The sequence below is a fragment of the Ranitomeya variabilis genome, chromosome 5 (assembly GCF_051348905.1).
Source record: "Ranitomeya variabilis isolate aRanVar5 chromosome 5, aRanVar5.hap1, whole genome shotgun sequence".
Lineage (NCBI taxonomy): Eukaryota > Metazoa > Chordata > Amphibia > Anura > Dendrobatidae > Ranitomeya > Ranitomeya variabilis.
Window position 1 is genome coordinate 624784910 of NC_135236.1, and position 13396 is coordinate 624798305.

Here is a 13396-nt window from a genome sequence, read left to right on the forward strand (position 1 = left end):
GGACTGGACAGAACACATTGGGACTAGCCGAGCTCCGCTGCAGCCGGAACTCGTGCCCAGGAGGTGCATAGCAAGAGGGTCTTTTCCGTTGGGAGCACCAGTGGATGGAATTGATGGGGTTCCCAGAGGAGGCCCAAGCAGGAGAAAACTGGGTGGAGATCCTTAGCTGGGAGGACCACTGCCGACAGCAGATGCCCAGGTGGGAGGCAGAGGAGCGGGAGCGCAGGGTCCAGTGGAGTACAATGGAGAAGCGGTCAGGTCCAGGCTAGACCTGCCATTCGGGGTTCACAGAGGCAGGACACAGTGGTCTTCTTTGACTTGAAAAGGGGCTGAGAGTAAATCAAGGAGCCCGGGATAACCTCAGAACTATTTGTAACCTGCCGGAACGTGGAGTCACACCTGCTGGAGGGCCATCCCTATCGTGACTTGCACCCGGCGGTTTTAGTCACCTTCCCCTGGCATGTGGGCAAAAGGGGGTGGTACGCCCTCAATGTAAAGAAATGTACAGGGGGACATGCTGTTCCCATGCCAGCAGGTGCAGTGCCAAAAAGACAACCGGCAGCTTCAACCCCAGATGCTGCACCAGTCCCTGCAGCTCCAGCAAACATGGCAGTGCGAACAAAGGCCACTCAGAACCCGGCTGCAGGACTTGCTCCATTTGAGTCACCCATAGTGATGCCTGACAAAGAAGTTTTCCAGTCAGGAGGTTGCAGGCACCAGGTACTGCCTTGGAAAATGAAGTAGAAGGTGACTACTAGGCAACATGGACTAGAGTGAGTGTTTGTGCAGTTTAAAGACAATGTGGTCATGGACGGTGAATGGCCAGAATGTTTATTGTAAATAGTTAGCACTTAATGTGCTCCTTGTTGGTTTTACAGCAAACCTTGAGAGTGGGACACACTACATATTACAGTAGACCAAAGAATAAAAACCGTCTGGCGTGCCCGAAAAGTGGTCCAACGAGTTGACCAGTTAGACCCTGTAGCCACACCCAGGGCCTACGTTGGGGGTTTGAGACAGATTTCCCCATATGGCACTAAGGATAGTGAGAAGGATATCCGGTTCAGGATCTCACTGCAACCAATTGAACTGGATTAGGAAGTTTTATTGAGAGTAATGCTCTGTTTTATGTTTTTGTTATTTATATGCAACGTTCAAGTGCAAAGTACCTCCCATAAAGGGAAGAAAGAATTACATGTTTGACTGTTTTACCTGTTGAAATGGATTTCAGAAAAATTGTACGTTTTAACATTTAACTTGCTCTGCTCCAGCCCGCGGCCGTGCTGTGTTTAATGGGGGAGGGTATGTGGTGTCCCTAATGGTCCAGTTGCCACAGAGGTACTGCAGCTCATCCAGAGGTGTGGTACCCCAGCTCTCGGGTAAGGAGGGGCACTACCCGGTACCTCAACACTAGCATCCAACAGCACTCCAGGGAATCTGGGTGGACCCTATTGAAGAAGGGTTCAACTCAGGTTGGAGGGGGGGGGGGGGAAACTAGGTAGAGGGTGTGAGCGGAGTCAGTCGGTGAGGAGTTGAAGTGTGAGTGAGTGTGTGAGTGTGTGTGTCCCCCCTAGGGGCCAGGAAGGTGAGGAATCCACCCTGGCGCCCAAATTCACGCTGACCGTAGTTGGGTGGAAGGACCAGATTGCAGTGGGGAACCAGCCCAAGACTAGTGTAGAAGACTGAGACTCAGCTAGCGAACCGGAGGCAGTGGCGTCTGCATGGGCCACAGCCAAATCCACATGCATTTGCTGAAAAGGCAGCTACATAGGATCAAGGGGATCAAGAGAGTGTCGCCCGACAGGACCCAAGGTTGCTGGCTTGGGACACTGTGAGGCACAGGGCAGGAGGGTGAAGCCAGCGCAGAGAGACAGGGAAGGTACACAAGAAGGGGGGTCACGGAATTGTGCACCTCAAACTACCTGAGAGCTGGCTGGACTACAGACCCAGAGGACACAGCGCCCGGCTGGAGATTGTAACCAACTGACTGAGTAAAAAGTGTGAAAACTTCACTTTGCTGTGTCCTCAGATTTACTGCATCACATGCCCTGCACTACATCAATTCATCATTGACTTTAACTGCCCTGGGGCCTAGCTCTACCTGTGGAGAGCTGTAATATCTCAGCTGCGTCACCAACCGCCCCAGTGGACCTGAATCGCAGCGTCGGCCATTCCTCACCGAACACCACGGGCGGCATCACGAATCAATCCCTCATGCTGTTCCCCTTTCCTTCATCATTTATTTTATTGGACGCCCAGGACCACGGACTGGGTCACTGCTGCCATGACAACCCCTGAAGAACTGCCTGACCTGGACTGAGTTCCCCACAGCCCTGGCAGTTAGCACTTAGGGGCTCAGAATATGGAGTCTGCAAACTATTTTAGGAAAATCTGTGCTCAGTCCCTCCCAAGTAAAGATGAGCAAATTTGCTCAGGTCCCTGCTTATTTGTTAAACTATAGCACTTACTGAATAAGCTGCAGAGGGAACCCGGCTTCCTGATCGCTCTGGCCGATCAGCTGTTCGGCTCCCCAGCTGCATGTGTAGCGGCTGTGTCACAGGCATGACCAATGGCGTAACTTGAAATTCATGGGCCCTGATGCGAAAGCGCCAAAGGGGCCCACAAATATTGTAAATCTTTAATAGCATTTTATTCTATAGGCCAAAGGGATTTTAGGGCCCCCTAGGCTTCAGGGCCCCAAGTGCGATTGCAACCCCTGCACCGGTTGTGTCATGCCCAGGCGTGTAACTACAGGCATGGAGAGCCCAACAGGCATGATGTCCACTGTTTAGTCACATCAGGGGTTCTCCCAATGCAACATGACCACTGCTAAATTATCCAAGCAAATTTAGCATGTAAAGAGTGCAGTGGCGCTCCTGCCTTCCAAGCTGTGTGCTCAAACTAGTTTTTCCTCCAAATATTGTGCAGAGAAAATGCACCATAAGTTGTGTAATCTCATGTTTTTACTTTCACAAGGTTAACATTTGTCTAAATGAAAAGTTGCGGAGTTTAGAATGGTGTCACTTGTGTATTTTCTGTCATATAGGCCCTCAAACATGCCCCCCCAATGAAGTTTTGAAAATCGTTGGGAAAGTGAGTCGCTGGTCAACTTTTAACCCTTCTATATTTGTTAGGAATTTATTAGGCTTCAAGAATTGTGCTGATGTAAAGTGGACATGTGGGTAAAGTTAACTATTGATTTTGTGCGGCGTGACTCAGTTTGTGCCCTTAAATCAAAGTTATCAGATTTTGCAGTTTTCTCTTTCACCACACACGGGAAGGTGAAGACAGGGGGGCTGAATTGGGGTTTTAGTTCCCGTTAGCTGCATAAAACCCATGATTAGGGAGGGTCTAGCTTGCACAACATATTACTGTAGATTTACACCAAAAGGCCCCACATTAAGAGATTGGATTATTTTTAAAGCCAGTACCAGCATTGAAGCTTCTGGGTGTAACAGACGGAGAAAGTTAAAAGACAAAAATAAAATCTTTATTTAAACATTAAACAGTTGAATATTAAAAGTAGCACAGAACAGGCAAGTCAATAGTGATGTCATCAAATAAAGGGATGGAGGTGGCAATGGAGTCTGGAACAAAAATGGCATTGTTAGATGACAAGAACACAGCTTAATATGAGACAGGAGGTTGATGGATGTGATGCAGAGCACAATGACTAACTAGAGCCGTGACAACACTAGTGATGAGCACAAGTGCTTGTTGCTCGAGTTAGGGTGCTTGGGTATGTAACCAAGTAATGAGCAATGTCAAGTAACGAGTACTGGTGCCGATGACCCCTGTAGTCACACCAGGACTGCAGCAGTGACAGAAGTCTGCTCTGGTTCTAGGGGTGGTGGGGAGACCAGTATAAGCAGAGTTTAATTTTGTACTTTACATACTTTGGGGACCATTTGAGAGTTGACAACCCTTTAAAAATAGCAAAAGCTAAGATTTAGTGATCTCATGGGACATTTGTATGTCCCTTGTGTGAGAAATTGTATAATTTTATTATGTGCATTGGGTGTAATGAAGTATCAGTTTGAGGGATCGTGCACATGACTGATTTTCTTAGCCAAGTGCCATCCATGGTTTTCTCTCAGGCTTTACTAGGAGTTGGTTTCTTTTGCCCCGAATGTTTATAGCCCAACTACTTACCATATTTTATTGGTTCAGTTTCCATTGGAGAGAAAACAGGATTGTGAAGTGCAGCAAATCTCTCAGCATCATCCTTTGAAACAAAGAGTGGAAGGCCGGCCAGACAGCGATCACTGAGTTTATGCTCTTCAGGAACATCAAAGGTCTCATAATCTGGAGAGGGTTATAAGAGGGAAGAAAAAAAAAAAAAAGTTATGTTCATGAAATGACCTAAAGCTCAGGTATAGGAGCGCCCCGATAATATCCCATAGGTCAGAAAAGTGGTAAAATTAGGTAGGCACATATCCAGCTTGTGTTTAGTGTAAAATCATACACCATAACTGAGTTCTTAATGTAATTGAAAGCAGTGTGAACCCAACCAGTAAACACCACATAAATACATGCAATGAGTAGCGAGACCATGCAGTACCTAGAGGATTATATGGAATGAAGGTGTCAATCTCAGGATACTCCGCACATTTTTCCTTTTTCAAATTGCTATTTTTGGCCACCTGAGGAAAAAAAAAAAAAGTGGATAATTAAGATGATGTTCACAACTTGTCAGGCAAAGCTTGCCGGGGTATGTTTCGAGAAACCCCCAAACTTAGATTGCAGCATCACAGTACATAACTAAAGACAGACAAAAGTGTTCTCACGAACAAAGCACATTTTAATTCTTAATAGATCTTTTTATTCTAAGTTCCACAACATGGTCAGATAACAGTTTGTGGGCTGTGGAGGAAGCAAATGAGTATACAGACAGGATAGACTGGGACACTTTCTTCACCGCCTGAGCTGCAGTATGATTAGACTGCACGGTAAGACAGCCATTACACAGTTACACAGTTGGGGTATATTTATAAGGTTTGCAGTGTAGGAACATTTTTTTTTTTTTTTTAAACATCCAGTTGGGCAAATTATTCCAAGATCTATTGATTGAAGTAGCATATGAGAGCAATTAAAACAGGGAGCGACACGCTCCCTCTCATGTCAATGATGTCATTACATGGCCTGTGCCAAGATGAGCAGGCACTAACAGTAGGGAGAACAAGGAGGAAAGGCAAGCATCGTATTATTGAGAGTGTATTACGCTATATGGAGGCATCTTAGTGGGCCATCATACAGTGTGGGGGACTACTAAGGGGTCAGTATACTGTGTAGAAGGGATCTGTACAGGGGACACGAACAGCAAGTGTTAAGTGGGCACTCGTTATTGTGACTGTCAAAGGGGTACACAGAGGGCATTATTACTTTCTAAGGGCAAAATGTGGGCACTCCTATTTTAGATGTTTCACCATCTTGAGGTCAGTAATAGGGTGATATGGCAGCAGCAGCTCAGTATTGGAGTATCAGCAGGATAAGGAGTTTGTGCAGGTTGGGGATAGATTGGGATGGTGCCTGAGGTGTGAGAAGTTAGATAAGTGTTATCTCTGCAGATGAGCCCTGGCTGGAGAAGTTGTCATGTCTGTCTGGGCTAGATGGAAGAGACAGAAAAGTGAACGGCTCCATCAGAAAAGGTCAGCGGATATATATATCCACATCTAATCACCTATGTGTTCTACAGGACAGGTATCTACAAATATATTATCACCGTATGGTAGTCATATCAGTGTTGGTCTTCGTATAGAGATTTTAAACAGCACAGTCATCTGAGGTTCTCCTACATCCACCATTAGAGTGCATCACCCAGTTGTAATCAAGGTTACCTGGTTAGGGGCCACTCGGAAGTTTTGCCCCCTGAACCAAAACCCTAGCTACACTCTGGATTGAAGATTAGAGTGTACTTTGTCCAGGGAACAACCCTGGCACAGCTATTGAAGAGGTAGCAGTTGTCCACAGATCAGTGTGAGGCTAGAGAGGATTTGGCAGTGGGTGAAAAATGACCAGTTTTTGCCTGTATATTGTTCCTGCTGCTCCCGAGAATGCCACATGGTTGCAGCATTATGGACCTTGTTTAATGCACAGTTTGGGCCTTTACCATACCAAAGTTGTGTGGTTCATGGGAATGTCTGGGGCCATTTCTTTAATCAGTTCTACATTATTCTGAGAAATACCTCCTTGGAAAAGGCCATTAAAATTGCAGTAAACAGCCCATATTTCTAGATCTATGGCAGATATACATATAGGCAGGGGGAGCAGTGAGGTATAGACTGGTCACTTCCATCCTGCTGGGAGATGCGATTTAGACTCCAAGCCGGCATTTTCTCTGCTGTGGATGAGGTGGTTCAGCACCGCACAGGAGGTCCAGCACATCACCATGCTGCAGTGTTCACAGATCTTCCTCAGGGGCTATGAGGGGCTTACCTTTGATGAAGCAGGTTTTCTAGTTTGCACTTGGTTAATGTTCCCCAGCGCCTTCCTAAGTGCTCTTGGTTTGGCCACTGTAAAGCTCTTGGCATTAACCATTTGTAATGTCCCTTTATTAAGTTGTGGAACTGCAAGAAAATAAATGCAGAGAAGCATTGGATCATTTAGTGCTCACACCACAAGAATGAAGGTACCTTAATCTAGAGTTATAAGCTTGTAATAGAAATGCCTCGTTTGCCAACTCTCCTAGAAAAGGAGGAAAATGTGGCCAGTTGTCAGGTTACCCTGGTGCCACAGAAGCCTGCTCAAACACAACGGCTGTCTGGAGGCTTACTGGGCTTGGCACCGAGATGCTCCACCACAGTACTGGTACTCAAATGCACATTTAGTGGTCACAAGTCTGCAGTCAGTGAATGCAGACTTGTCGGTTTTCACCGGACAACCCCTTTAAGTCGTAACAGTGTTTGTTTCATAGATCAATATCGCACATGAAAATACGCAACTTTGAAATGAACTTTATCAGGAGAGAACTGCCTCTTTCTCTGCCTAAGCTGGTCATTATCAAAACTCTCAATTTGAGTCAAAATCTGTATTCTGTGAAGACACTTTCCCATTACGGAGATAAGAGATGGCGGCTACTGATCCAATTCTATGTAGATGGGAGAAGCGGGGAGCCAGAGATCTCTATCCACTTCTATGGGTGAAATGGTGTAATGTGTGATCCATCTACATAGAATCTTCTCAGTAATGGAATAAAGTCTGACAGATTTTACCTCAGAATTGAGAACTTTGACTGATCAATTATGGTTGACAGGGCTGCCATCAGGGCATTACTGCCCTGACTGGTGTATGGGGCCCAGTGGGCAGAGGGGGCCCGAATCAGGCCCCATCTCCTGCTCATCGGGCCTAGGCCCCAGCGGCAGGATTCTGCTGATGCGGTAACTGAACCTACGCCTGAAATGCAGGTTCAGTTACTCCATTGCCTTGTGGGCCTGCAAGGCAATAGTTAAAGTTGCCAGCCAATCGAGCTGACAGGGCGCATAGCAGCGAGTGCGCGCTTGAAACACTGGGAGGGATCTTCACCGCAGGAGTGTGGCCAGGTAAGGAAAGGTTTTTTTAATTATTTTTTATTGAAAGCAGCAAGCTGTAGTGTATTTCACCGGTAGGATGGGGACACATGGACCATGTGTCTCCATCCGGCCCAGGGCAGAAAGGATACTCATGAGGGCAGGATGGGAGAACATATGGCTGGAGCCAGGAATGAGACACAAGGGGGCCAGGATGGGGGATATTATTACCATAAGAGCCAATTAAGGGATATTACTGTAGTGACATTTTATTTTTTTTGAGGATACTGTTTTAAATGGAAGAGGCGGTTACTGTGCAGTGTGACACTGTAGCTTTTCTTCATCTGATGTAGTTTAGAATTTGGGAAAAAAAAAAAAATTGTGTTCTGCAAGCGGAGTTCTAGATAACTTGTTTCCTGCAGAGACTAGCCCTGGCTGGAAGAAGTGATGTTGGTCTGTGCTGGATGAAGATGAAAAGCAAAGATGAAAGACTTCACCTAGAGACGACACTGGTGAGTCAGTGTTACCTGTACACTGTATACTATATACAGTGTTCCTGTGTACAATGTCACCAGTGATCACTATTACCTTTACACAGACAATATATACTGTTATGGACCTGGTGGTTAGGTGCACCCGGAATGACCTGATGGTTAAACTAGGAATCGGGACAAGCTCTGGGGAAGTGGGAACTCTGCTGACCGCAAACCCTACTCCTATCACACACACTAGAAATAGCCGTGGAGCGTACCCAACTCTCCCTAGACGCCTCTTCACAGCCTAAGAGCTAACTACCCCTAAAGATAGAAATAGAAGCCTTACCTTGCCTCAGAGAAATTCCCCAAAGGAAAAGGCAGCCCCCACATATATTGACGGTGAGTTTAGAGGAAAGTCACAAACACAGGAATGAAACAGGTTTTAGCAAAGGAGGCCAGTCTTCACTAAATAGTCAGAGTATAGAAAAGGGAACTCTGAGTGGTTTTTGTAGTTTTTTTTGTGCTGACCGCAGAGTATGCAAAAAGACCTCCACACCGACTCACGGTGTGGAGGTGCCACTCTGCACCCCCAGAGCTTCCAGCTAGCAAGTAAATACCATGATAGCAAGCTGGACTAGAATAAGCAGTAACAATGAACTAGTAGGAACTTAGCTTCTGCTGGAGTAAACAGGTCATCTGAGAAGTCCAAGAGAGATCTGAACCAATACTAAGACATTGACAGCTGGCATGAAGTAACGATCTGAGTGGAGTTAAATAGAGAAGCCAGCCTAGCCATAAACGAGGGCAGCTGAGAAAGCCAACCTCAAGGACCAGCAGTTCCACTCAAAGCCACAAGAGGGAGTCCAAGAACAGAACTCACCGAAGTACCATTCATGACCACAGGAGGGAGTCCGACAACGGAATTCACAACAATATACAGAGCTCCTGTGTATATAATGTCATGGATCACTATAACCTGTACAATATATACAGTTCTCGTGTGTATATAATGAGACTGGTGATCACTATTACCTGTACACAGACAATGCATACAAAGTACAGATCTCCTGTGTATAATGGCACTTAGTGATATTAGTATTGTGGTCTGGTCATGGTGTGGTGGTATTTGTTCCTTGTACATGGCATTACTGGTCACCATGTGGTGGTAATATGTGGTCTGGACATGATGTGCTAGTCTTTGTTCCTTAGATGTGTTATTATTGGTGTCTATGCAGTGGTAATATGTTGTCTGGTCATGGCTCGGTGGTATTTGTCCCTTGTATGTGATATTATTGGTCATTTTAAAAATTGAACGATAAATAAAAATATACCCAAATAGTATGGGATATTTTAAATGTTTAATAGGATAGGGTAGAGTAGTGCTCGGCCAAAAGAGTCTACCTTGTTGTTTTGGCGGCTTAAAAAAAAAAAAAAAAAAAAAATCTTTTGGCCAAAACAAAAGCTGCTGGCTACATGTGTGATCTGATGATGGGAATTGTTAATGTGTGATTGGTGAGAAGTGGAGTTCTCAAGAGAGTGGTAGGACTGGACAGTTCATGGGGTGGAGGCGGGGCTGGAGTGTCAAGAGGGCCCCAAAATTCCTAGAGGCAGCCCTGATGGCCAATAAAGAAGCAGATTTCTCTGATCATAAATCAATACTGCAACTGTAATATCTGAAATAAAAGTTATGACGGGGACATCAACTATGAAATGCAGTTTCTAAGAGTAAAGGATAAATACAAGAAGAAAACCACAAACACTTGCGTAACTTTTCACTGCCTGCCCCTGTTGAGTGAAAGACCTCTCCCTATACAATCAGGCCTGTCACCACCAATCTGTCCAGCTAGTCTTGTGCAACTCTGGCACCAGCCATCTTTAACCTAGGTTTCTCACACCAAAGAATTTCAAAGTTAAACATATATGTCTGAAAGCTGCAGCCACTGGTCTGATACAAGCAGGAGGTGTCAGGTTCCTTCTAATTTCAGCATGGACTTCCACCACAGGAGGCCCAGACATCACCTTGGCACGGTCCTGGTAGTAGAAGAACAGAGGCACAGAGAGCCATAGCAGTAATCAGGTGATGGAAACGTAATGTTTATGTAGCGCCCCCACTGCCGCAGGGCCGAGGGGTACCCGGTACCGGGCCTCTGAGTCTCTGCTCTGGGGTTGTCACGGTGGCTAGACCCGGTCCGTGACCCTGCTGAGGGGCGTACAATAAAGGTGGAGGTATGATGACGATGTTATGGTGCGGTGAAGTGCCGGTCGCAGTAAATAACGAGGACACCAGGTTGCAGTCTCTTTACTGAAAGCTTCTAGATCCTCAGTCCGGAATACGGTTAACCGGGCTGCGCAAGTCCGGCCGGTCCGATGGCACCTCCAGAGTTCCCGTTGCAGGTGGAAATCTGTGCCTACCTTCTAGCGCTTGTGTGTTGTGGTCCTCCCCTGCTGAGCTTACGGGATAGTCCCCACAACTGTTGTGTCTGTTTCTCGTGTTCCCTCACAACTCGATTCTGATGTTCTTCTTCTTCCCGTCCCCCAGATCTTATGGTAGGACGCACCTGTATGACGGGTAGGCTTGGAGCTCTTCCGGGACCCTAGAGTCGCCCCTCTCCAAAGGTTGCCCCCTATGTCTTCGTAGGTGAGACAGCCAGCCTATAACTCACTGCCCTGCCGTTGGTTTGAAGTAATGCCTAGAGCTCTATACTTCCTCGGCGTTCCGGCCACCGGTTATTTGCACCTCAATAGGATGTTGCCTCGGTCTTACAGCACGACTCCTACTGGTATTTCTTCTTGTTGCGTTGATCTCGTTTCTCACTCAGCACAATAAACCTCGCTTCTTGTCCTTTCTTGGGGTACCGCCGCTATATCGTGCAGGCGCGGTCCCATAACGTTCGCTCTGTTCGCTAGGCCTCTGTCAGGATCCCACCCCTGACAGGGACCCTTCCGAATCTTCCCCCACAACACCCTCTGCCACAAGGTGTTGCCTGGTTCCAACTCAGTCAGCTTTCTGTTCTAACTTCCTGCCTAACCCCCAGTTTTACCAGACTGAGGAGTGGCCTAATACATAGAACCCTTAGCTCCCCCTGGAGGCCAGACTGAAGTGTATTGGTGTATGTGATACCTGGTCAGATGAACTCCTTCAGTGCCATCAGACGTACCATAGCCCCCCTTAGTGGCAGAGCGACAGTACTGCAACGACAAGGACTCTGGGGCGCTGCATTTATACCTTAGTCCTTCAGACATGTTCCTCATAATATATTAATCACTTAAAGCAACACCGAGCAGACCCATGAATAGCATTTAAATGTAATATTTCCCCCAAAATGTATATATAGCTATACAGTAATATAAGGGGTCAAGTTCCTTTATAAAAGAAAATAGCTTGTGTTACTTGAACTGCAAGAAAGAGGGCCTGCACATGGCCTCACTGTATTACTATTTTTGGACACTTCCGATTAACAGCACCAACTGTAGGGTGAGCGCTGCCTGACCACAGCGCACATGCCTGTGCACCGACACCACACATGCCTGCGCACCGACGCAGCAGTCAGCGTTACTGCAAGTTTTCCTCCCCACAACTGTAGGTCTATATTGGCAGTAACACTTATTGGTGGTGGTGATAACCACCTATTTCACAATCAGACATCACCAGCCTTCTGACCCTGCTCACTACGCGTCCAGGTGTATCAAAGAAACAGCCGCAGAGAAAATACACCCAACTATACTGTGTATGTCCAGACTGTCATGGTGTGGGTCTACCTGGAATATTTAGTGATTTTCATAGGGGCCACAACCCCTATATCACTGTGCAGCTGGTTTAATACACATATTGGGGAGAATGGGGTTAAAAGGCCCCATTTAATAACCCAACATTGGAAATGCTGGAATTCTAGCACATAACAGCTGTGAGAAACTTACCAGTTGGGCAGTTAGTCTTGGAAGGAAGGCAGAGGTCACCATTTTCCTTTTCATGCCACATAACAGCTTCCATTTTTCCTGTTAAGACCTGACATAAGAAATAGCTTAAGCAAGTGAGGATTTCTGGTGTATTGATATTTGTCTAAAACTTTCCCCTCAAGTCTATAGTCATCAGTCCTCCTGACATTAAGAAGCCACATCACCCCAGGGCTCAGACATTGCAAACAATGCTCCTCTCCCTCCACACCAGATAAGAGGGGCAGACCCTGGGGGCCATACTACAGTGGGCTTAATACTGGACCCATGAAGTGTAGACCAACCATCACATAAGTGAAGGAGGACTACACACTTAGAATAAGGAAAAGGATTACTAAGCAAATAGCTCTAAAGAAAACAAAAAATAAATAAAATAAAACACTTGGAGCAATGAACAGAGGGGTCAGAACATGGCCCCTATACACAGCATGGGGCCCCCACAACACTCAGCAATACTTACAGCCCAGCCACAAGCAGTGCTCCAACTAGTCACTACCTGGGAAATGAAGGGCTTTGCTCGTTTTATACTAAACATCACATGGCCAATTATTCCATCTCATTACCACTTGTGTTATCTCATTAGGAAGTGTGCACATGTCGTAGATTGTGGACAGGTCACCGCAGCATATTTCCTATCCCAGAGAACCGGACGATTATTCTAATCACATGCTAATCAAATTCTGGTTAGGCCACGTTCACAAGATGAGTATTTGGTCAGGATTTTACCTCAGTATTTGTAGGCCAAAACCAGGAGTGGAACAATCAGAGGAAAAGTATAATAGAAACACGTCACCACTTCTGCATTTATCACCCACTGCTTGTTTTGGCTTACACATACTGAGGTAAAAAACTTCCAATGTACACGTGGCCTTAGGTTATGTGCACACGTTGCGGAATGGTGTGCTGATTTTCCCGCACTGATTTTGGTTAATCCGCAGGAAATCCGCACTGCAGATTTACCGCGATTTTTGTGCGGATTCCACTTGCGGTTTTACACCTGCGGATTCCTATTGAGGAGCAGGTGTAAACCGCTGCAGAATCCGCCAAAGAATTGACATGCTGTGGAATAAACAATGCAGCGTTTCCACCCGTTTTTTTCCTCATCATATGCATTGTGGATTTTATTTTCAACAGGTTTACATGGTACTGTAAACTCATGGAAAACTGCTGCAATCCTGCAGCAAAATCCACAGCGTGTGCACATACCCTTAGAGTTTGATCAGAGCGTGAGCATAGCGTGATCGATTCCTCGGATGAGGAGAAGATGGGAATAAAAGTGTCTCCAGCCTTCTCCATTCTGCGAGTGTGCAGAAATTGGACTGCACTCAGATGTCATCCGAGTGCGGTCCAATGATTTCCATGGACTCATTGACTTGCATGGGTGAATGAGATCCGATAACTGGATGCAACTCGTCCATGCTGCAATTTTTTTCTTGAACAGACTCAGTCTAAGGGCAGAGA

The 13396-nt window shown here is 46.2% G+C and overlaps 1 protein-coding gene across 1 annotated transcript; it reads right to left on the minus strand.

The window, feature by feature from the left end:
* Positions 1-3468: 3468 nt before the first annotated feature.
* LOC143776604 (securin-like) lies at positions 3469-12485 on the minus strand. The gene is made up of 6 exons (XM_077266114.1): positions 12396-12485; positions 11900-11987; positions 6436-6566; positions 4562-4643; positions 4153-4305; positions 3469-3587 (listed from the first exon to the last, which is right to left on the minus strand). The coding sequence occupies exons 1-6, from the start codon at positions 12468-12470 to the stop codon at positions 3517-3519; spliced, it is 600 nt and encodes a 199-aa protein (XP_077122229.1). The 5' UTR covers positions 12471-12485; the 3' UTR covers positions 3469-3516.
* Positions 12486-13396: the final 911 nt, after the last annotated feature.

What these genes read in the sequence shown, in the direction of transcription:
- LOC143776604 (XM_077266114.1), bottom strand. Translation starts at nt 12,470, where the DNA reads ATGTTTAGTATAAAACGAGCAAAGCCCTTCATTTCCCAGGTAGTGACT. An exon ending in GCACTGCTTGTGGCTGGGCT is followed by an intron (nt 11,988 to 12,395) that starts GTAAGTATTGCT and finishes TTCTTATGTCAG; the next exon opens with GTCTTAACAGGAAAAATGGA. An exon ending in CAAGACTAACTGCCCAACTG is followed by an intron (nt 6,567 to 11,899) that starts GTAAGTTTCTCA and finishes ATTTTCTTGCAG; the next exon opens with TTCCACAACTTAATAAAGGG.